This window comes from Rhinichthys klamathensis, unplaced genomic scaffold, assembly GCF_029890125.1.
Source record: "Rhinichthys klamathensis goyatoka isolate OS25496 unplaced genomic scaffold, OSU_Roscu_1.1 h1tg000281l_1, whole genome shotgun sequence".
In the NCBI taxonomy this organism is placed as follows: Eukaryota; Metazoa; Chordata; class Actinopteri; order Cypriniformes; family Leuciscidae; genus Rhinichthys; species Rhinichthys klamathensis.
Genome location: NW_026606800.1, coordinates 2676738 through 2702445, shown reverse-complemented (window position 1 = coordinate 2702445; position 25708 = coordinate 2676738). Strand labels below are relative to the sequence as shown.

At 39.2% G+C, this 25708-nt stretch overlaps 1 protein-coding gene across 1 annotated transcript in view; it reads left to right on the top strand.

The window, feature by feature from the left end:
• The first annotated feature begins 409 nt into the window (after nt 1-409).
• The window catches only part of afdna (afadin, adherens junction formation factor a), a 122371-nt gene continuing 97072 nt past the window's right edge, over nt 410-25708 (top strand). The window contains exon 1 of the mRNA XM_056269452.1: nt 410-774. Within this exon, the coding sequence (XP_056125427.1) occupies nt 673-774 (102 nt within the window). The 5' untranslated portion in view covers nt 410-672. The remainder of the gene's footprint in view (nt 775-25708) is intronic.

The following is a 25708-nucleotide window of genomic DNA, read 5'->3' as shown; positions in this document are numbered from 1 at the left end:
TATCTATCTATCTATCTATCTATCTATCTATCTATCTATCTATCTATCTATCTATCTATCTATCTATCTATCTATCTATCTATCTATCTATCTATCTATCTATCTATCTATCTATCTATCTATCTATCTATCTATCTATCTATCTATCTATCTATCTATCTATCTATCTCGTTGGAAAATCTTAAACAGGGCTATGCAATTTAATCAACGACATCCGCGAACACAATAAAGTATTTTGAATGGAGAGGGCAGTAAGTGCCTGGCACGAGATGTTTCTTTCATTATTTGTTGCTATGCGCGTATCCGTACGCGTCCTTCATGAATTTTGTGTGGGAGTATAGGGGGCGCGCGCACAGCTCCAGTCAGTCCCACTGCTTTGCCATAGGGAGCGCGCACGGAGCGCGATAAGACAAACGAAACGAGAGCAGGGAACGCGGAAACAGTAGAAGCGGTTGACGATAGAGCTGAGGTGCATTAACCGGCGACTGCGGGAAAGAGCGACACTCACCACAGAAACCGCGTTTGAAAGCCCAGATTCTGGGTGTAACAGATTTACTTTTATTTCAGGTCGTCGGATTAGAAGCCAGTTTGAGTGGATAAAACCGAATCGACGAGGGGAAAAGGCAGATTTTTTCTCTCTCCGGCTTGACTAGAATTAGTCGGGATTTGAGAATGTCGGGGAGCCGAGAGGAGGAGCGGCGGAAACTCGCCGACATCATCAACCACTGGAACGCCAACCGGCTCGACCTGTTCGAGATCAGCCAACCGACTGAGGTGAGTCCCCGGAGCCGCGAGCGAGCACAGGCCGCACGAGCTCCTGGCTGTCCGTGCCGCGAGAATCATTCCCTCAGCACGCGAGAATGTTACAGTGAAGAAACGTGCGCCTGATCTGTCATAAATGATCTTTTTTTAAATGACTAAGTGGCTCTGGAACGATTAAATCTCGACATTAGGGATATTATGTTTATTTCGTGTATTTTTGAGTCAGTTAATTACAGGTTATGCCTATTATAAAGGTGAAGTAAAGACAAATATTTTGGTATGAATGAGATGCGAGCACTTTTAGCTGGGTCCCTGTTGCTGGTCAGCATTGTATTGGCCTTTTCGGTGTACGTTAAAACGTAACTTATCGTGCACGAGCCGGTCATTTACAGGGAAAAATCGGTGCTTGCAGTTTGTAGCAGAGCTGCATGCAAAACTGTCAGATTAGATCAGGCCAGCTGCATAATAGTGCGGGATGATGATGTTGCATGAGGTTGTAGATGGTACGTATGTAATAAACATGTTTTTTTAGGATGTCTGTAGATGTGTCGGTGTCCAACATAGCGATTAGAAACTAGATATAAATGATGTAACTTGAAATGCACCGATGGTTGTGCATTTATTTGCACGGTGTATATTTAAAACGCAAGCCTCATTGAATGTCATGCATGTTGTCATTCTGGTGCATGAGAATGCATTACTATTTTTGCTTGAATATTAGATCAGCGTGTTTTCGATGCAAACAATCGCGCGATCAATGGGGTGTTTAACAAGCATTGGTTTTCTTGAGTACATGCATGTACTTTGGCACCTGCAGTAGCATTGGATTGCAAGCCACTTTTGGTAGGGAATTAGTGTTTTTAGGCGGGCAGTGCGTGAATGCTTTGAATGAAGGGGGTTGGGGATAAAGCATCAGGTCGGGGGTCTCTCCTGCTGATTTACTGGAAACCCCCATAGGCCCTGAGAATATTCTTTGGCCCTTAATAATTCATGCATAAGTGATATTGAGCCCCCGAAGCACCTGCTGATGTGACATAATAAAAGCCTAGATTAGGGTTGTTTTGGTCTTTTGAGGGTGATTAGGAAGAAGTGGACAGTGCATAACAGAACCCCATACAAGACCCCCTTTAAGAGCACAAACTCCTCTAAGATCAGCGGGAGTGTTGAAGAGCCAATGATGACGTAATCGTCTAGTCCTCCAACCAATTGTGACAGGCGATTTGCAAGCCTGCTTCTATTGTCACATTTTATTCACTGGCACATTGTATAGTAACTAGATCTCCTAATATTATTATTGTTTTACAGCTGTACTGATTTTTTTCTCTCTCAAATAACCAATGTGCAGAATCTACTAATTTCTATTGTAGTCATTAGATTGCAAATTTATCTTTTAGTTTTGGGCTATGGCTGGCTAGGGATGTCACGTTTAAAATGCTTTGCATTTCTCACTTGATTATGAGTCATGTAAGGAGTAATTTATATAAACACTTAACCACTCATTAGATAAGTTGGTTACTTTACCTGTGAGACACTGTTGTTTACAGTAGAATGTGCAGTGGTATAATTGAAGGGTGCTGCTGGTGCTACTGTATATTTTTGGAGACACAAATGATGTTGTAAATCAGTAGACCAGACGTTAAAATGGACATATTCTGATTATCAGTCTATCTCTCTTAACGTCATCTCATTAGCTCATAGATGCATGCAAGTTTTAAAGAGAAGAAGCCTAATTGCATGCATCTGGGCTGCATTTGGATTCATGTAAGGATTTGTTTTGTGCCTCTATTCTGTGTAGTGCAAGGATGGACTCTGCTGTTCGTTTATTGTCAGTTTTATATCACAGTCATTTGGGATTGCGGTGCGTTTACAGTTCAAATTTGGAGATTTTGGGCAGACTTAAGTGCCTTGTTATACATTTAATAAATAAGCGAGTGTGTTTAACTAGCTTAGTCATTTATTACATGCATAATTTATCATCTTGGTTTTCTAGGATTGTAGGGATGGTTTTGCATGTGGCATCTTCCTGTTCCTGTTGCATACAACTTTTCATGTTTGAATATGTGTGTGGATAGTGTTCATGAAGTCTGCTTACTTCCTGTAGCTCCCTCTGTTTATTAAACATTGTGATGTTACTCGTTTGTAATTTGCTTTGGATGAAGCACCTACTAAGATAATAAATGGAAATGGAACATTGTTTTTAATATGATAATTAAAAAGTTACAAGATAAGATGATTAAAAGATGACATTTTCACAATCTTTCATAACATTATTTGTGCTTTAAGAGAAGATGCATAAGGCAATTGTTTGTAATAAGACAACTGAATGGTTTAATGAAACAAATTTGATTCCGAAATACAAAAATCAAGCCTTTCACCCATCAGCGCAGTGTTTTTAGGAGAATGGAGGAACAAAATGAGGCATGCCATCATTTTCTGTATACATCTGTCATGTCCACCAGAAACAGTTGCATGGCCCTCACTGTCCCCACCCTACTAAAGCCTTGTGATTCCATTCCCATGTGTCTCACACTGGCTAAGATTGGCTCTGTGACAACTGTTTTGGCAAGTGTTGGATGCCCATTCCATGGCTGAAAAGGCAAAAAACTAAACAAAACAAAAAGATTATGGAAATGATTATCTAGCAAAGCAAATGTCTCTGGCTTTAGATTCCAGAATACTTAATTTTCGTCACTAGAATAGTATGCTCTCTGCCCGAGTTTTGTAGCTGCACGTATTTTGCGCAATGAATTTGTTTTGCACTAATCAGTTGTTTCAAAAGGTGGCAGGCTGTTGTTTCACAGTAGGAAATTAAACTAAAGAGATGGAACAACAACAAAATACCAAAGAATGTGTAACGAAGTTAAAGGATCAGGGAAAAAGAAGGCGGGAACCGGCGAATGGTTGACAACTTTAATCATATAAGATAAACAAACAAAAAACAAAAGTAAAAGACGCACACATAAACAGACACATCCAGGCCCGGTCCTCTCTCTTCCTTTACTTTCATCGGTCCTCCTTTTATGCTTCCGAAGCTCCTCCGTGAGAAACCCGAGACCGGTGCAGCGCGCAGGTGACGCTCATTTATTAATCATGCAACCGTCTTCACCCCGTCCTCACGGCCCTTGTCCTCACGGCCCTCGTCCTCACGGCCCTCGTCCTCACGGCCCTCGTCCTCGCGGCCCTCGTCCTCGCGGCCCTCGTCCTCACGGCCCTCGTCCTCACGGCCCTCGTCCTCACGGCCCTCGTCCTCCCACACGGCCCTCGTCCTCGCGGCCCTCGTCCTCGCGGCCCTCGTCCTCGCGGCCCTCGTCCTCCCACACGGCCCTCGTCCTCCCACACGGCCCTCGTCCTCCCACACGGCCCTCGTCCTCCCACACGGCCCTCGTCCTCGCGGCCCTCGTCCTCACGGCCCTCGTCCTGCTTGCCACAGACCTTAACTTTAATTTAAAAGAATACAGACATTTTATATAACATTTTATATATCTGGAGAAAAATAGCACAGACACTACTGCCAAATGATATGTATGGTGAAAAGCGCTATACAAAGAAATAAATGTGAACTAAATTGAAACACTGGACGAAGATGAAATTTTTTTAGAGCGCATGTGTCAACCGCCTCCGTTTGCACACACTATCAAATGGAGTACTTTGAAAGGCTACATGTTCGACTGTATGCATGTACGCATAAAAAACAAAGTATACTTGGGCTTTAGTCAGAAAAAAAGAAAGAAAGAAAAACACGCTGAAAACGCAAAATGTTTTGTCCAATGCGAGTCGCACGCTAGTATATCCTTTCATTATAACCAACAAAGTGTAAACATGATGTAAATAAGAGATTCATTGTACAAATAAGACACCTTTTTTTGTATAACAGGAGTTTTCGCGAGATTGCAGAGTTCAGTAAGCTTGTTCTTTAGAGATTGAGAGCCTTAGTGTAGATAAGGCTCTTCTTTTGCTTTCTGTTTATTAGGCCTTGTCCACACTAGTATGTTTTCGTTTGAAAACGCATCTTTTTCTCTCCGTTTTGGCCATCCGACCACACTGAGACAGCGGTTTTATTAACGAAAACAAAGCTTTTTGAAAACGCTCTCCAAAGTGGATACATTTGAAAACGCATTTTTGTACTGTGACAACCCTAATGTACAGTATTAGTCAAGTAAAGCAGGCTGTTCAGAAGCTAATGATTTAGATATTAGTTGATCTAAAAGTAGAAATTATTACATTTCAGTTCTGCAAGTTGTTTATTGGACAATTAAGCATAAAACAAATCAATATTCCTCAATCTCTAGTGTTTGTGCATCAAAAATGGATAAGTGTCCTAGAGGGTATACCTTTAAAGATTGTGACACAGATTGTGACACAGTCAGCATATTTTTTCAGCATATAATGTGTAGCTCAGGGTAAAGGTGACGTGAAAGAGTTATCAAATCAGGTTTTCCCATGGTAGTATCTTCGCCTAACCTGATTGTTCCCAGCAGGTGATAGTTCAGTGTCACTTCTGGACGTGGGAAAATATTTGCGCATACAGACTCGCTCTCTCTTCCTCATGGTTGAAGCTTCTAACTGAATGTATTTAATATATAATAGTGCTAATTTGGCAACCATTTACACTTGTTGACTTTATATAGAGCTTTAGATCTGATATTATGATTTTAAGTCTCTCTGCATGTTTGCATAATGTGTTTATGATGCACAATTGCTGATAAATAGGCTAACTGTTAGTGGAGGCATGTGGCTGTGTAGCATTTGTAGGCAAATAGTGTTCTTGTGTGCAAAACTTCATCTTGTATAATTTTACACTCAGTGATGTTAGAGAACATTAGATGTGACCTCTTTGCAGAACAAGCTCTGCATTAGGACACAGTGCTGCTTACTGGTGGATTATAATCACATACTGCATTAAATGAACTTTAATTCTGATTTGTCAGGGCATCCGAGACTCAAGTCTTTGTGTTCAATGAGGTGCGCAAGCTAAAAGATGCAACTTTTTGGTGGGTATGAAAATGTTGTATTAGAAATGAAGAGGCTTTGTCACCTCAACAGCGTGTGGCTCTCTGGGAAATCATCTCCATGGTGATTTTCATGCCTTTAAATGTGCATAATCTGAGCCTGTATTTCCCTTTTTGTGAGAAATGTACTGCGGTCTGCGCTGTAATTGTGTAGGTATAAAACTCAGCAGTAATTTAAAAATCCTAATCCATGGTTCCCTAATCTGAGGGCATTATAATGCACTTTTGGGTACATCATCAAGAATATCTGTGCTTTATCTGTCTTTTATTTTTGCTTTGGAACTGTCTCTTATCACAAAAACTCCCATAAAATGGTTAGAGCTGATTTTTCCCCTGTGTTGGTGTATTTCCTGTTAAAACAGGAAAGGGTGAGATGTTTTTGATTAAAATGGCCAATAGCATTCAGTTTAAATTGCATCACATTTGACAACTTGTACCGTGAAGACGCTTTCAAAATACGTAAAGTCGATCAATATTCCTTGCAAACAATTGATGAATGGGAAATGACGTAAAGCGTTAAAATGTGTTTAAATATTTTTGGTCCATTTTGCTAGAAGACAATTAATATATACTTGTCTTTTTTTTTGTCAATTTAGGATTTCACTAGCCTGGTTAAAACCAGACCATTCTCAGTTGTAACTGAGTTATGGTCTGGCAAAGCGTCATAGACAAATCATTTCCAGAGGGGCGTCAACAGCGGACGTCGCGGATAGACCTAAAACCAATCAGAGCGATGAAGGAGATGACGTATGCAGAGCAGTGGAGAAACATCTCCGAGTGTTGTTCTTTGCTCGTTTTTTAACAAAAAGGAAACGTTCAAATTGCTTAAAACAGACGCGATAGCTGATTCGAACGAGTGATGTTCGACGGCGGCAACCATCTTTGTAATGTAGGCGACAAAATCTGCTTCAAAATCCCAGCGCTGTCGTCATCGTGTAAAGCCCGCCCCAACGTTTCTGATTGGTGCCGCGATTTCGGCGAATTGGAAATGAGCTTGAATGAGCTCTTTGCCAGACTCACTTTCAGAGCAAATCTAAATTTGCCGGAAGTTGTCTGGGTTTTCCCAGGCTAGGATTTCACTAGTATAGGCTCAAATCTAACAGACATGGACTAAAAGCTATTTCATGAGGTTGTTAAAATATCCCATGTTTAGCAATTTCCTAGTTCTGATCCGTTATGAAGTCATTTGGCATTAATTTATTATTCCGAAAAATCTGTTTATAAATCTCTGTGATTCCCTGAAGAAACTACAGTAGGTTCTGTGACAGGTTCAGGTTTGGGCTGGTGTTTTTCTCTGAACTTTTAGCCGTTGACTGAGCTCCTGTGCAAAGGCTGTGTGTTGAATCATAAGTGGCCTCACGTGGTGCAGAGGGTGGGGTTCCTATCGGAATCATTGTATTCCACTCTCACGCTTTTCCTCCTCGTACAGCGACTGCATTCCACTCGCACACACACATGTGCTTCACCCTCCTGCAGGAGAGCTTGGAAAACAGCTAATCGGCTCTGTTGTGCAAGTTCAGCGTGAGAGGTTGTCAACAGAGAATCAGAATTGGGGTTAAGTTTACGAAGTAGGGCTGCAGCTAGTTTGATAATTGATTTATAAATGAGTAGTCTTAGTTTTTCAGTAATCACATTAAAGTTACTGCTTATATAAAAATATTAGTACTACTTGCATTGTCTTTAGAATGTTTCATTTATGGTTAATTTGATAATAGCGAAATTTAACTCCTTTGTTTTTCTTAATAAAAATATAATGGAAAGATATAGCAAAAAGGAATTTGTTTTTTACCAATGAAATGCTTTTTAATTAGGCCTACTTTTTTTTAATTTATTTTTTTATGTGTTTTTAACACAATGGATTTGGACTTTTTGATTATATTAGCTATGTTTCTATCCAAAATCGCAAATTAGCAAAATTGGGATATTGCATAAGACATTAGTGAATAAAGCACCGGTTTCATCCTATGTGTCCAAGACAACAAAATCATCACTTCCTGGGAAATTGTCACAAAATATCTGTAATAATCAGGGAAACCATTGCGGCTCTTTATTCGTACATCATAAATGACTTGTGTTTCAGAGCGTGTAGATGAAACGCAATAAACACTGTCATGTTATCTTGAGTTTAGAAGCGGATGTCTGGTCTTTGGGAACGCAATTGTGTGAGATACTTCTGGGAGGTCATTATACCCAACCATTTTGATGACCAAATTTGGCTCAGGCATTACAGAATGATCAAACCAACATTTGGGATGCTGTGCAATGAAATTGATCCGCTGGTTAGTCCAGTTATCTAATCACATTCTTGTGACTTCTCTGTTGATGTCACATGAGTTGACTTCTCTATTCGGTACATGTGTTTCTATCCAAAATGATCCCCCTCATTTGAGCGCAAAGGTATTTTCATGGGTATGCACATTTTATGGGAATTTATGCACATTTTGGTGTTTCCACCCAGTGCTTTTTTTTTAAATGCGATATCCCAAAATTCACATACAAATAGGTGGATGGAAACATAGCTATTTATTAGTTAATTTCACAAAGGCCTAAATTTTTTTTAAAGCATGTCAAAAACATAAATTAGTGCCTTGCATATCTTTTTGGATATAAAATGGACTACAAGTAGCAATTCAGAAGCAGTATGTTGTTTTTATAGAATTTGATGCATATAATGCATCACCTATCCACATAGTCCAGGATCAAGGCACCTAGATTTACTTCATCCACCCACTGACTTTGATCCTGTTGTTTTTGTGAGGTGGTTTGTGCACACAAACGCCTTATTGTCACAGTGCTGAATGTCTGTCGTTAGACTGGATAGATGTCCTGTGAAGAGGAGGTCTGATCCTAGCCCTAGCCTTGGGTTGTCAGTCTCTATTAATCTCCTGGGAGGCCCGATGGTCAGTCAGTGGCCGCTCCAGGGCTGACCTGATTGGCCATCGTTCCCTCCAACAAACACCCATTGTGCGCAGACCTGTGTGTGTTGTGTGTGTGTGTGTGTGTGTGTGTGTGTATAGTCACACACAGGTGACCTCACAGGATCAGACGGCTTTTCAGAGCTGTTGACTTGTTTGTTTGTGCTGTTCTTTCCAACATGCTTTCTCATCAATTTACAACCACAGACAGACACTTTTATTTCAGTTAATTCTCTTTTTACATTCCCCAGACTCATTGAATGAATATCCTTCCTAAATTTAGGCATGAATATACTTTTTACAATATATAATTTTAGAGTAAATCCCTGATGGTATTGTTTTGAATGCTTGGTGTTGAGAAATCTGACCCATCACACCCTCCTGAAGCCTGTTTCTAAAGTGCAAATGTTCCTCAAAGCTTAGCCAAATATTTTGTGGCGGATTGCACATTTTGGAATGCATCTTTTGTTGTTACACTACGCATGTGTCCTCCCATGAGCGTGAAACGCTCTTTCAGTTGGCGAGCAGGCTGGAACGCCTTGTCCAAGTTCTCTTGACCGCTCATGAGACCGGTTCTGTTTACTGCATTGGTTACTGCAACAATTAGAGAAAGTACTGTGAATGGTGCCATGGTACAGTTCTGTGTCAAATGGTAAAATGTATATTTTATTATTATATATATTTCTTTAAAATCGTATATATATAAAAAAAACAAAACAATAAACAGGTGCTGTTACCAATGTAAGCCATATCTTTCTCAATATATGATTTCATAATATTGTGGACTCACTTTGCTGCCATGTCCTTGATGGAGATATTTTTATGCAGATTGGATTAAAATCTAATCCAAATATAATTAAAGTAAAATTGAATGTTGGTGGGATTAGCCGTAATGTCAAATAAGGGAATAAGGTTGATGGGAATAAGGCTTTTTCTCTCATAATTAAGGAAAACTAAGCAAGTGGAAATTCCATGTTTGAGGCACACTTTGGCCCATTTTCATTGTTCTGGAATGTTCCACACTTTCAACTCTTTCAGTGACCAACAGGGCAAGTCTTATTTTCTGTGTGGTCAAACTAGGGCTGGAATGAGGCGTCAACATAATCCATTGGTTCTCAAACTTTCTCAAACACACACACACACACACACACACACACACACACACACACACACACACACACACACACACACACACACACACACACACACACACACACACACACACACACACACACACACACAATCTCTGACTACCAAACAATTTCACTAAAAGTTATAAAAATGGAAGGATTTTTTTTAAATTGAAAAACGTGCAATGAAAAACACATCTAATAGTTTCACTTTGTAATGTCATCGAATCATTTAAAAATATAACGGTAAGATTAAATAATAGATCGTAACTTAACTTTTAATTTAGATAAACATTTTTTTTTTTTTTTTATATTTCAGTGATGCTTAGTATGAACAATATATAACAGCGCTCAAAATATATTTGACAGCGCCTCACCATCTCACCTTGTTGTACGTCTTCTCACCGGAACAAGTACAGCATTTGAGCGTCGCGTTCACAATAGCAGCTTGTGATCTCCCGCGTCTTCCCTGCAGTCGATTTACAACTTCTACGCAGGAGCATCATTCTGAAGGAGAAAACATACCGGGGCTCTCTTCAAAACGATGAGACGGCAGCTTGAGTATTTGGACTATTATAGTGAATTCTTTTTCACACCACTAGAATACAGTTGTCAGTCCCATATTTTGTGTTTAATACGGCTGCGTTCACACAGAATTCAGTTTAAAATAGTCATGAAATCAAAACTGACCGCTAAGTAATGTTAGCGTACATTACTAGTCTTGTGGTGAACAATTAATCCGTGCTTCAGTTCCAGTAATACACAGGAAAAAATAGTTTAATCAAAATCTAACATTTTGCTTCCGCTCTGGAATGGTGTTCATTCTCTGATGACATCAGTTTAATGGCCACTCCCCTCCAACGGTCAATCTGCTATGAGCGAGGGATGGAGAGGAGGTGCGCTAAAATAAAACCCTGTTTTTGGAAATGCGTCACTCACAACACTAAAGTTGGTTGCAACTTCCGGTTTTTAAAAAGATTTTAAAAACGAACTGCAGTGGGTGAGCTCTCTAAAACCTGTCACAAAGCATTTAACACTGTTGGTGATTATTTAAAATATCTAATGGATGACCTCACGCCACGATTGGACTCATTTATTTAATAACGCACTGTCAATCATTTTAAAACTTCACGGTTTTATGGACACCATCATGTTTGATACTGCCACTATGGTTAGTTAGAATGCGGTTGTTGAACATACAGCTGAATGAACATATTCAAGCACTACTTTAATTTCCTGAATGAACAAAATATTTCTGGATTTACACTTTAAATAATTAAATTACACTTAAATAACTGAACGCAGCCATAGTAAACACCTTTCCTAATTAGGCCTACACTGCATAAACCTTATCTTTTGTCATGAATAGTATCATTAAGTACAAGTTCATACATAGATTTAGTTATTATTTATTGGTAAATTAACCAAAGGACTAATTGGCTATTCAGTAAATAATAGACAATAGATTAACCAGAAAATATGAATCGATTAATAAGTTCTAGCCCTAGTTCAAACTCATTAAGTCTAAACAATCTCACTCGGTCGAAGTAGGGTGTGCATTCACTACCCATTGTGTTGGTTCATCCACGCTCCCCGTACGACCGCCATCATATATTATCTTGGAAACTGTAAGGTATAGTGTTCCTGTCCGTATACTTCAGCACAATAGAGCTTTACATTTGGTTGGACTGAGGAATGTCCATCACAGAATGTGTGGCTATGACATCATTACAGCTCGTTGAAAGGTTCATGGTACGGTGCAGTTGCTGCATTATTACTTCAGTGCTTTTGAGTGCAAAATGTGGTTTCTCAGAGCACAATCAGGCCGTATCGTACCGGCTGATATCACTGTTGTTGTAATGCGTGTTGCACTGAAGACGGCCATTGTTGTGCAATTTTGATGGCTGGTCCTATATGACCTCGTTCAGCAGCAGATGGGTGTATTTACTAGTAATACTAAAACAAAACACTTGGGTTTTGAAAGTTGTGCATGCAAGAATTTTTACATTAACTATTATATATTCAGTATTTTGTCAGCTTTTGGCTAAGAATACGTTTGTAGTATTGCTCTGTTTAATGCATTTATTGTATTTAAATCCATTTCACTTTATTCTAAATTAGTGCAGAAAAACATCTACTGATTAGGGTTGCCGCGGTGAGGAAAATTTCCCACCGGTTAATCGATGTGTCACAACACCGGTAATCCCGGTGTCACCGTGGGGGGCGGGGGGGGTTAAATAGCTTTTAAATGCGTGCGCGTTATACTTTCACTTTCGAAATAAGCGTCAATTGGCAATTCAGCGTCAATTGCTTGAATGGACAAAAAAACAACAACTCGGCTCGCTGATAATAAAACTTTTATTTATAGACAGAACTTTTATTAGCATAACGAACGAATAAAAATAACCCCATGCATAGGCTGAAAATCGTCAAACTGTGGGCCCAAACAAATAAGAACCATAAAACGTTTATTAACGAATAAGAAAATAAAACAGGCCTAAATAAATTACACATTCCGCCATTATCTTGCTTTTCTGTAATTTGACTCGTTCTCATCTCCACACGTGCTAAATGGAATCCTGATGCTTGCTGATCACTGACGTGACTGGCTCTTGGCACGCACTGCGCAGTTCAGTTTAATTATAATGTATGCTCTCTTCTGAACTAAATAATTGATAATTATTATTTTTAATTAATTCAAATAAATATTTTAGCAAAAACGAATACTTTAAAAAAGTCAAGACGTCGCGGTGTCACGGTGGGAAAGTGATGTCACCGGTGATGGGGCTTAAAACCGGTAACACCGTCTATCGCGGCAAGCCTACTACTGATTCAGTCTAAAGTATATGAGTAAAAATAAACAGTGCTTAGAACTCAGTGCTCGTAATCTCTGCTGAATAATGGGGGCCGAGCTCGGCTGCTGAGAGGGGTTGAGGGAAAATGACCACAGCGTCAGCTCTCTGTTTGTGTTGGACAGAGGAGATAAGCACAGCCATCCTGTGAGTGTGTGTGCTGGCCTTAAGATAACACTGGAATGAGAGTTCAACCACAGCAGAAAGGCCTCCTGCTCTCATGGGACGGAGAACGGGGACGGCCCTGTCAGCTACTCGCTGTCTGAAAGTGCTCCGCTAAATCACAGCCCAGGAAATGCCTAATGACTGATGGTCCCGTCTAGCGTGGAAGAACCACAGGCCTCAGAGAGGATGTTCTGCTTCCTGAATCTATTCGTTTGGCTCTTAAATGCATTTAGGATCTCACAAAGGAAAAATGCTCTAACTTTTTCAGTTTTTTTGGTTAAGTTTTCAGTGACAACTGTATGTAGGCCTGGATGATTAATCCAAATAACGTGTTCTTCTACACTCGAGCAGCTCATGATTTCAGTGTCTCAGAGCGGCTCGGTTCACAGTAAATGCTGCTTCACATGAGCTCATCTCTCCATGTGCTTCGTTTGGGTTGCTTAATGTGTATATGGGAATGCAACATGCACCAACCATCTTCCCAAACTTGTAATGAGAATGAAATATTAGTATTGTAATTATTACATTTACATTTTTATATAATAATAATAATAATAATATTATTTTATTGCCATGTTGATATATAGCCTAATCACAAAATTGTTGACCAAATTATGCAACCCTACAGACAAGAACAGCAGACCTGAAGCTTTCAATATTTTTAGACAAATTTGATTGTTCCCCATATCCTGTAGCCCTAACTAAATGTGATTTTGATTATAACATTTGAAGTGTTTTGGAGGTCTAAATGTCTGACTAAAGAACATATTTTATTTTTCATTTAAAGAGCTCTGTGAAAGGAAAATCATTTGTGGCTTTTAGTTGTTTAGTGTAATTGTTTTAGTGTGTTAGGCAAGTTTTTAAAGTATAGCCTACACTTTTACAAAGTACTTCTCTCCAAAGGTACTTCCAATACCATCTACAATTGACTGGCAATAGCAAGTAGCAAATTGTGCTTTTGGCAGGCTGTGATGTAAAGCCTATTATTGGCTAGTTTATAATGAGGACGACAATCCTTTTAATCAGTTCTGCCTTAATTTCCTGCGTTTAGTCCATGCAGACCACCATAAGGCCAGTAAACAGTGTTAGCTTGTGTTTTAGTCCATTAACATTTTTTTGAATGTTAAATCCAGCCTGAAAAAGCAGATCTTTCTGCATTGTAACAGCCATACCTAAGCGGAGCAAGTGCTTTCTTTGGCAGTCGTCCGGGCCTTTCCGTTGTAGCTCTCCACCCCGCCAGGGCCCCGAGCTGGGGGGACATTACCTACCGAGAGCAATAATATTGCAACAAGTAGACAATGCATGTATGGGAGATGACCTCTGCAGGGGAGAGTTTCCAAGTACAGGCCCGCCTCTCAGATGGTTATTGAACTAGACTGCGAATTTGACCCCAGAGAGCGTCTTTCGACATGAAAAGCAGCTCCTCCCTGGCCAGATGTCTTCACTTCATCTGTTTCTGTTCATGAAACCTGCTCTGCCCAATTTGGAATCACTTGTGTAGAGGTTACAAGCATGACGTGAGCACCGTCTCGGGCTGCAGATGCAGGGACAGACGAGGTTTGCGGGACTTCTGGGTGGTTTTGTAGGTGTGGGGATGCGGTTGGCTCTCAGATGGATCTGTATCTGATGGTCCACTGTATGCTTTCTGGTTCTGGTGGGTGGCGTAGTGCTTGGCGTGAACCTTGGGGGAAATCCTGCTTGAAAAAATCACTTCCATATGGAACGAGCAGTCCAGCTGCAGTCTGGCTTTCACAGACAAGCAGGGAAGGAGGTGTTGAAAATGGTTGGTTTTTGAGCATTTATGAACAGAGTTGTTTGTTTATAAACTATTTAAAGTGAACAACAGGCACACCCTCGTTGTGTGGCTTGTATTCCCCTCTTTAGTCATTGCATTCATTGACTGTAGGAGTAGCTCATCGCCCCAGTGTGTGGCCGTAATGAAAGTTTAAACGAGGCTAAAGTTTCACCTCTTGTTTCTCTGTTTAGTCACACACCGAGTGTTAACTTTACTAAAGCAAGCCTTCGAAAGGAAAATATGGATGCAATCTGAACAATAATAATTTCCTGATGAATTGTGAATTAATCAGGCATAATTGGATGCGTCAGGGAAAACATTTTTCCTACTGTACAAGTCCACTCAAGGCAGATGTAATAGGACTGTGCGCTGTTGCATAATTTAGAGGCCTTGGTGTGTGTGTGTTTGTCACTAGTTGAACCTGATACTGTTGTTTACACCCACACACACACACACACACACACACACACTGTTTTGGATCTGTCAAACCTATGAGTTTGCACACGTCCCATAGGTTTTCCAAAAATGCAAAAATTATTTTTGTGTTCTCAAAATCCCTCATCATAAATATTAAAGAAATAGTCAAGTGGAACTCTTTTTCTTCTGTGAAACACAAAATGAGTTTAGGAGGATTAATACAATTTTGTTAATGTTTTTGAAAGAAGTCTCTTATGCACACCTAGCATCCATTTATTTGATTAAAAATACAGTAAAACAGTAATATTATGGAATATTCTGGTTTAAAATAACTATTTTCTATTTGAATGTATTATAAAATGTAATCTATTCCTGTCTTGTGATGGCAAAGCTGAATTTTCAGCATCATTAATCATTACAGTCTTCAGTGTCACATGATCCTTAATGGTTTGTTCATATCCCGTCTCTTAGTATTAAACCTTTCATCTTTTACTGAATCTTCAAAAATACTCATAAACTGGTTTAAATCAGTCTGATGAACCCTTCACTGAATCACTCACGTCACTAAATCAGACTCACTCACTGAACTGTAACTTTTCATTACTTCAAGTGATGTCTGTCTCAAAACAAAGCGAGTTTTGTGTATTTAAAGTTAACCGTTAATTAGTATGATTACTGACTAGTTGTTCATATGATGACATGTTGTTTATTTGCAGTTGATGATATTTTTATAAGACATGAAGATAAATTGGATGTGTATATGTGACCTTTCCATTAAAGGTTAGAACCATCTGGACAGCTACACCTTGTTTTATGACTGCGTTTACATGAAGTGACGTCCATTATATCACGTTGACTGTATTCTGGAGTGTGTCATTTTCTTGTCTGATTATCCCTTGTCCTGTCGCACCACAGGTTTATGTTTTTTCAGCTGTAATGACACGGTGTGTCCATGATTAAGGGTTTTATAGGAGAGATCCTTGTAACTTCCCATGACTCATGGCTGAATTGCAAGTGTCAAGGGAAAAAAAATCTCTTTCACTCTGTGATCGGTAGAGCATTTAAATCTTCTGCCACTTAACCACTGGATTTTATTTAACTGCCCGGGACTATTTCCTCCCCTCAATTTACTGCCAGTCTGAGCTGAAGGGGCAGTTCTCATCAGGCCCAGTGGCCTTGTGGGAAGATTTCAGGACTGAGGTAAATTACTCCAGCTCAGGAGACAGTAAATGGAGCGGCACCCTCGTGATCGCTCCGGTTACAATGCTTCTGCTGTAATGCCGTGGCCTAACCTTGGTCCTCTCATTTATTAACACGCCTGTCATCGCAGTTGAGTATTTGCCGAGCTTGATTTGTGACATTGCAGTTGTTGAGGTAATAAATTACACCTATCCGCTCTGTTTCGTATCTGGTAACTCCTTCACCAATACAGACTGAAAATGAAAGAGTAAACACTGAGGGTTATTGAATGGCAGATTCATGCTTATGTTTAATGTTCAAATAAATTGTGTTCTGTTTTGATTCATGGGTTGTTAATAGGTTTGGTTTCTCTTAAGTGTAAAGTGTTCTTGCAGGAAGTTTCTGACATAATTGTACACAGTCGTCTGTAGTCATGCATTGATCATCCTCAGCAAATATTTACTCAGAAAGGAGACTCATTCACTCAGCTGTTCTACTCCTACTGAGCGCTCAGCGATGGGAGGGGTGGGTGTGTGACGAAGGCCATGAATCCACAAGAGATCTTGCATCTGGAATTAATTACTGATACTGATGTGGAGCAGGCCTTTTATCGGAAAGACTGTCTTCGGCTTCACAATTGTTGTTTTTACTCTAGAGACACCATGCCAGGTTAAAGGTGCTGTAGGACATCTGGGAAAATGCTAACTTTAGCCTGATAGCAGTAAAAGCGTACGTCCCACCCTCCTTGCAAATCGCTGTCCAAAGCCACGCCTCCTGAAAGCATGAACGCGCACAGCCAAGAAGACCGGAGTCAACATTACTGCAATACATCATGTGTCATTCACTGGTGAGAGAACTTTATAGTACAGTTAGTAACACTACAAACGTAAACAAATTCTTAAAACAGAATTAGATCCAGCAAATTTTCGGTTTGTTCAGCCAGCAAAACTTGTCAGTGTGTAATAATATTTCTTGCATGGCAGGGTTTCCACGATGAGAGTCTGCTTGGCTCTGATGAAGATATGAAGAGTTTGGTTCCAAAACGCGATAAACGCCATTTTTAAAAAAAATTAGTTACTGCAAAAATCAGTATTGTATCTGGTTGGTATTGAAAAGTCAATGTTTAATTTTAAGTAAAATGCGATATCCGCCGTGTTATTCTGTCATGTTTTCTCCCTTTCTTTCCAAACCGCGACAAACGCCAGTCTCCCTTCTCTGCAGAATGCGATATATCCGCTCTCAACCAATCACAACGCACCATTCCACGCAATGTAAACAGTAACGGCAGCGCCTTAAATACACCCGGCTTCCTAGTTTTTCTTATCTATTTTGTACTTTTCGATAAAAAAAAAAAAAAAAAGAATTATTTTGACAGCATTGATGAACCTGTGGTTGTTTCTGCAGTGGGTAAGAAACATAAGGCATCGAAATCGAATTATTTACGTGAGGAGATTAAGAAGATGAGGCACTCGGGAGGAGGAAAAATGTTTTCAATCTTCTTTACAGTTCTTAATAAAAATATTATACTAATAAACTTACGTTGTTGTGTATTTTCAACAGTTTCAATATGAAAAAAAAAAACTTTTATATTGATTCAATGGATTAATTGCATTTTTAATAAAAAATTTATTGCATTTTGGGGAAAAAAATAATCCGTTTTTATAATAAATCTTTGAAAATCAAAACCTGGATTTTTTTTTTTTTTGTTATTATGACCTACAAATGCTATGTGAAAGTTTGAAACAGAAAATAGTGGTTTTCATCTTTCCACTTTCTTGGTAAAGAAAACATTTTTACTTAAAATAATCTAAATGGATTTATTGCGTTTTGGAACCTAACTCTTCAAATATAGATCGTAGATCCTTTGCCAGTGCCACTTGTTGTTGGTTCAGAAGGAAAGTTAGGTTGTTGCTGCTTGCCTGCCATTCTCGCTCTGTCTGTAAGCGTACGTGAACGCGCTGATGACTTGATCGACAGGGAACGCAACGATTGAACGAACATTTTATGGTCCTACGCCTTCCACAGACGACATTTATAAAAATACATTTAGACCGCTTGACAGAGTGATTGCTATCAGGATATGAGGAGACCTTCAACCAGCATAACAAAAAATGTTCTGCAGAGAATCACCTATGGCACCTTTAAGTAGTGTTGGGCCTTCTGCATAACTACACGACATTGCTGTGAGATCTTAGCCCAGTATCCGGATAGGTAGTTGTCTGGAAAAGAAACTCGACACCATCCAAGTTTTTTCTTAAAAATCAACATGAAATCAACCCTATTTTGTTTAATGTCCTTATTTGCACATGATTCATCTGTGGATGTTGTTATAAAGACAAGTCTAAACATCAGAATGCATTCATTCGAAACATTATTTAAATCACCATATCACATTTAGTAGTATCTCAAAGTATTCAAAGCATTTTAGATGGTTTATTCCTATTTGTATCATAGTGCATTTATAGCAGGGAGAGTATTTTTTTATGATTCTTCAACGAATATAAAGTTCAAAAGAACAGTGTTTAATTGAAATAGAAATCTTTTGTAACATTATAAATGGCTTTGTTTTCACGTTTGATCAATTTAATCATCCTTCCTATATAAAAGTAAATAAGAGTTTTAAATAAGATGGAAGTGTACTTTGGTTGATCCTATCAAATTGGGTAAAATGTTATTTTTCAGTGGATATTAATTTTCATTTGGAAATGTGGCACAATGATGTCATTTTATGTTGTCTTTAAGAGGTTGTCTTTGAAAAAGCACAGGGTATTAAAGCACTGAATGAAAAATTTCCAAGACATGCCATATGATTTGGTGAATGTTTTTTTTCTCTCCTTGTACTTTGTAGTGACTGAGATCAAAGATCTCCTTTGTGCCTTTTGAAATTCACACTTTGCAACCTTGATTTTAAAAACACGGTGCAAAAAGAGTGAGGTGGAGCCTGAGGTCTGTGTCTGTCTGCTAAATGCCGTGACAGGAACACAAACACTGATAGCCTGTAAATTGTCCACTTTTTTCCTCTGTATTTTGATCACCTCAGTGAACACAAATGGCCGCTGGGGAGCTCAGGCAGGTGTGCAGGTCCTCGCAAGCTCTGCTTCGGCTTAAACATGTTTGGATTTTTCTTTTTTCATAAGATCTGAGCTGGTTTTTACAATAATAAAGAGCAGACCTAGCCTGGGAAAACCCATACAACTTCTGGCAAATTTAGATTTGCTCTGAAAGTGAGTCTGGCAAAGAGCTCATTCAAGCCCTTTTCCAATCCGTCGAAATCGCGGCACCAATCAGAAACGTTGGGGCGGGCTTTACACGATGACGACAGCGCTGGGATTTTGAAGCAGATTTTGTAGCCTACATTACAAAGATGGATGCCGCCGTCGAACATCACTCGTTCGAATCAGCTATCGCGTCTGTTTTGAACGTTTCCCTTTTGTCAAAAACCGAGCAAAGAACAACACTCGGAGACGTTTCTCCGCCGCTCTGCATACGTCATCTCCTTCATCGCTCTGATTGGGTTTAGGTCTATCCGCGACGTCCGTTGGTGACGCCCCTCTGGAAATGATTTGTCTATGACGATTTGCCAGACCATAACTCAGTTACAACTGAGAATGGTCTGGTTTTAACCAGGCTAGAGCAGACCTTAATTTCCCCAAAATTAAAAGGCAGGAGATATTCAAAACAAGCCAAGATGAGGAAGAATTAAACGATAAGGAAAGAACACATTCCAGGTGATTCTTTTAATGTAGATGTACAGTACTATTCAAAAGTCTAGGGTCAGTAAGATTTCTTTTTTGTCGAAAGCAATTAATACATTTATTTGTCATGGATGCATTCAATTGAGAAAATTATAAAAAATAAAATAAAGTTTATTAGTTTTATTAAATTGTAACCGCATATCACAATATTACTGTTTTTACTGTATTCTTGATCAAATAAATGCAGCCTTGGTGTGCCTTCTTTCAAACATTTTTTAACGGAGTTCTCATTAAACTACAATCTACACTACTGTTTTATAATATTTAAAATTTTGTTTTGTTATTTAAAATGATTAAACTCAAACATTTTACATAGCTGTTTTTTTGTTAACAAATATTTGTTGGTTTATAGAATAACTCGTACCGTGAGATTTTGGTTTCTCTCTCTAAATGTAAGACTTTCAGCAGTGTTGGATGTCTAATGATATCTGATGATCGTAATGCTGACATCTCAAGTGATCAGCTGAAACCTGTTGTCTGTCTTTTGCTCTTTTTGCCAAATCATCTCAGGGGCAGTGGTCCAGCACAGCTGTGAATCTTGTCTTCTATGACCTGGGCGAGGATGTCTCTTTGTTTAACAAAGCACACTGAGCTAATGGCATTACAAGCTGCTGTGGTTAATGGTCTCTCAGCAAATGGGCTGGCTTTTCCTCTAGTGAATACCTGGCAGAGCTGTGCTTCATTTGTCAGGACGTTGAAGGATGATGGGCAGTGCTCTCCCTTGTAGAAGAACCATGTGGATAGACTTCAAATGTGTTTTTGTTCTTTAAAAAAAAAAACACTGCGGCCCATCAAATGGACCACACCAGCTGTCTAGGTTTGTTAACCACATCCACCTCAGATGAACCTCGTGAAGTAGGACTAGACATTGTCGTCATGTATTATGAGGATTTTGATGTTTTGATTCTGGAGACCTGTAAATCCAGTTCTGTTGAGAGGCATCGTTGGAAAAGTCTTGGAGTCTGACAGATTTATTAGGCCACAAAAAACCATGCTGTTACAGAGAACTTCTGGTTAGTGTAGTTCACAAACTGTCTCAGTTCAGTGATAGTGAGTCATGATAGCGGAGCTCTCTGCGAGAGGTGGCAGATGTTATGCTAATCTCTAAATGATAAGCGAAAATCTTTTGGTTGTGCTGGAATTTCTTCAGAGCTGAGATCAGCACCACTTGAAGATAAGACCCTTAAATAGATTGAGAATCTTATCGTGTCTAAATTTGTTTAACGGTCTCATTTAAGATTTCACCTTAATAGTGTCCTAACCAGCCGTGGCCACAACAAAACGTTTTGTTGGTCATTTTTTGGCCTCTGTTTGACTGTTGCACTGGGTTGTAGTGAAATTTCATTGGTTCAAAAAGTTATTAAGATGAATTTAAGGATGTCTGCTCTGCACTACTCTTCGTTTCTTATTCACAGATTGTCAGTTTGATTGATTGATTCCTATTCAATTTGATTTCAATTTTGTTTCCAATTCATTGGGGGATGTTTCAGATATAATGTCTATTTTGATTTTATATGAAAGATATTCCATTTAAGCTAATGCTATAAATTATACAAGGAACCTTGGCTTCTAGAATGCAAAAAAAAAAAGGATTTATCCTGGAAGTTATAACTAGACATTGATATATCAATCACTGAATTCGTCAGAGTGATTAATCAATCGAACTGATTCAAATGGTTACTTCTGAGTTTAGGTGTTTTTGACTGATTCATTGAAAGGATTGGCTCAGAAGACTTGCTTGTTTGTGATTTAAAAGGTCATTTATGTGTTTAAGTCTTTTTGAATGTTTCATTGAAAGGAATGTTTCATAAGAGTCACGAACTGAATTATAAACAAGTGACTTCCGTGTTTGTGTGTCTTTCTGAATGATTAATTGAAAGGATTGGCTTATAATAATCACTTGTTCTTGATTCAAAAAGTAACTTTGGTGTTCATGAGTATTGAATCATTTATTCAAAGGTTCGACTGGTTTGTTTGTGAATGTGACTGCACTGGTTGCACTCTGTTTTTGGATCACTTAAAAGGAACTGGCTACACTTGTTAGTTGTTTGTCTTGGGATTTAAAAAATGTATATAGATATCATTCAAATTAATATTTGTGTTAATTGGAAATGTGATATTATGTTATACTGTAAGTATGTATGTCCCCCCCCCCCCCAAATACACAGCCCTATTCCTATCATTCAAATGAGCTGTCAGTTTTCACAATTGTGTAATGCCCTAAACCAACCCCAACCTTATGGGGGGTATATGGTTGTTTTTTTGTCAGCAGAAGCGTGCTCATGTCATCCCCAGAGCTTACCCACGGTCTGCAGACACGTCCTTTCCTTTGCAAGCATGGTCCCTTGTGGCCTCCATCTTGCCCTTGACCGACCCAGCCTCAGTCTGACTCAGTTCTGCGGAGCATCTGCCTCAGCTAAACCTCTGATGACGTCTGTTATTTCAGCAAGAAAGCTGCAATATATCAGCAGAAAAACCTTGTGAAAGTCCATTAATGTCATTTTCATAGTCGAGTCTCACTGTGAAGAACTGCCTCTCGATCCTTCAGTATATCCTTTCATTATCCCCCCCCCCCCCCCCCCCCCCCCCCCTCTTGTCCTGCTGAGCACTTTGGCTTGTCTTTCAGGAATTTCTGAATTTAGGAGGCATTATTTGACCTGGGTTACACAGACATGACAGAAAGAACACGTCCCTGCGGTCTCTTGCTGCCGTCATGGCCCATCCATGATTGATTCAGGGCTTGTGGCCTGGCAGAATTTCCCATTCCCTGCATGGGAAACCCTCTTCATCAGAGATATTACAATAAACAGTGTTCAGGGTAGTTAACTATTACTTGTACATAATTATTCATTTAGCTTCTACTTTCTAGGTAACCAAAACAGTGTCATCTAAATAGTGGTCGGGGAAAAAATCAGTATGTCATCTCATAATAATAATAATAATAATAATAATAAATTCATTATTATAATATTGTAGCCTCAGAGATTGCTACTTTTGCTTTCGCATCAGTCTTGTACATTGACTTGATACTTTCGTTCTTTTGCAGATATGAAAATGAATGCAGCGCTTCAATGTAATAAGCTTCAGGGAATAGTCCTGGCATCACAATCCACAGTGATTCACACAAACTAATGCAGCCTCTGGCTAAGACCTCACAGAACCGCTCTAGGGAAAGCAAATGCTACATGGAGAGAGATAGAGAGACCTTGATGTTGTTCCTGTACGCCGCACATATCCTGACCCGCAGTCTGACCCGGCAGAGCCGTCTCATTGCTCTGTGTATTTGTGCAGATGATTAACAAATGAACTCAGGCTCCCCCTTGTTAATAACCAGGAAGATGGAGAACGAGCACAATTCCATGATTCGTCATCTTCTCTGGATTTTAAATTCTTTGCTCACACCTTTGCATATCAGTTTGGACATCAGGGTTTTTTCCAGACCATCTTTTCTATTTAAAGCATTAAAACATATGAATGTTGAGGTAACCATTCGTCTTCGCTGTGCTTCATAAAACAACCCATTTGGGCTCGTTTCATTGCTGGTATGAATTGTATACACCAGCAGGTGATGCTTTTTATAAGCTTCTAGGAATGTACAGTACTGTAACATTTAAGAACCGTAAAAATCTGGACATGGACCGACTATCAACTCATTTCACGTACAGGCGTTACTGTAGATGTATTGCCATTTTTCTGCTTAGACATGTAATAGTTGTGTTCAGTTATCGAACAATAACTATTGACAGGGTTCTTTCAGTCATGAAAAACCTGGAGTCATTTAATTTTAAAATGGCAATTTCCACGCCTGGAAAAGTTATAGACATTTGTTTCACAAATAACTGTATAATAGAATATATGTTTAATTGATAGTTTTGGTTAAAGCTGAAGTCGGCAAGTCTGGCAGATTGAGTGGACTTAGGCAACATTTTTAATCTTTACAACTCTCATGGCCCTCCCCCACTATCAACGAATACCCTCCCACCGTGACGAGTTCATGCTCGTCAGTGCGTGTGCATCAGATTTTCAGTGAACGCGCCCGTCTCATCAGCATCCATCAATACCATGGATTATTTGGAGGTATGCTGTCCTGGCTAATCTACCGATAGATTGCAATTGCTAACGTCATTTATACTCTAAATGAGCTTACTTGATTTTCCGCCATCACTCTTCGTTACTGCGCGAACTTCCACAAACTTCAGGCGTGTGCATGTGATTGTAACATGCGCAAGGGGTGGCGTGTGCCCGATCTGTGATGGACAGTCAGATCTCACACCCCCCTGCGCTGATTGGACCCGATGATCCGGGAGCTGTGGATTTTTGCAAAACAAAAAGAAGCTCGCGTTTTTTTCTAAAACCACATTATTTATGTTGTTCTGTCGGGTTATAGTGTCGATTTCACTGAATATGATCAAAAAAATGTTGCCGACGTCAGCTTTAAACAAATTACAATACTTAATAAACTGTTCTTGTCCTGCAAATGGCTTAAGCATGCACAAAATACATTTAAAAAAAATAATTATACGAAAAACACAATTTAACAGCATTTCGTGGTGGTTTAGAAATGGTAGTGATAGTGGTGGTTTGTATTGCTTTAATAAATAACAAATACTAGTTATGCAACAATTTTGTGGTATTATAATAGATTTAATTTTTTAAAAGTGTCTTTTGATGCTGTAGTTCAAGTAGGTAAAGTTTTATTAATGAAAACTTGAACTGATATGCTAGTAATTTTTGAGAAACTCTAGTTTGAAATGTTCTTTTGTGGCTCATTGATCATTAACCAAACACTGAAGCTCAGAGAGGAGTCTTTCATAGCTGGTAGTTAAACTACAACTTTTTGGGTTGTTGTGATCACCTTGATGGTTTTATTTTTCTGCTTCATGTAGGTGGATTAATCTTTTAACTGACCATTGCATGGTTTTGATCCCAGCAGGGTCAAAGTAGCAAACTATTGGACTGTTCTTGAATGTCTGGAGTGCCAGTTTGCTTTTAGAGAGCCGATGTGTTGTGAGATGATTGCCAATTTGCCATCATATATCTGATATAATTTGTAAATATTGCCTCCATCAAGCTGGGAGAGCTACATGCAGTGAAATGCTGAGCTTGCAGTAGTTTAGTTTGTAGTTAAATGTGACAAGCAGGTGTTAATGGAACAGCCTTCAGATGTTATTCTAAATGGTGTTAAGTTTTATTCTCGTTTCTGCTAAAACCTGCTTTTGCTGTGACTAAGTGGAGATCCTCATCTTATTATCTTTCTCCTCCATTCTCATTTCCCCCATATTTTTCTTTTTTTGTCATGCAGAGTGCCTTTTTTCCTCACACATTGGCGGCATTACTTCGTCTAATGAGCTGTGTGATACCATAAAGCTGGAAAAGACCAAGTTCAGTCCTAGTAAACCAATAAACAGTCAACTAGATCAGATTCAGGACTGAATAAGTAAGTGTTGTTTGAAAGGCAACCAACCATTTTAGGGTGTTTTCACACTTTCTGTTTGACGTCAGAGTTTGGTTCATTTGAAAGCTGTTTGGAAAACAGGCATCTGTTGAATGGTTCATGTGGTCTGCAAATGACATAACAATCCGGCCTAATTTGCGAAAGAGAACTGCTATTAATCTGTTAATCTCATTGATTGACGCCCATGTTTGAACTGAACTCTCTGGGTCTTTTCCCCCCAGATGGGCTTGTCGGCACTGATAAAACGTGCCTGGCTGGACTCGTGGTGGTCTCA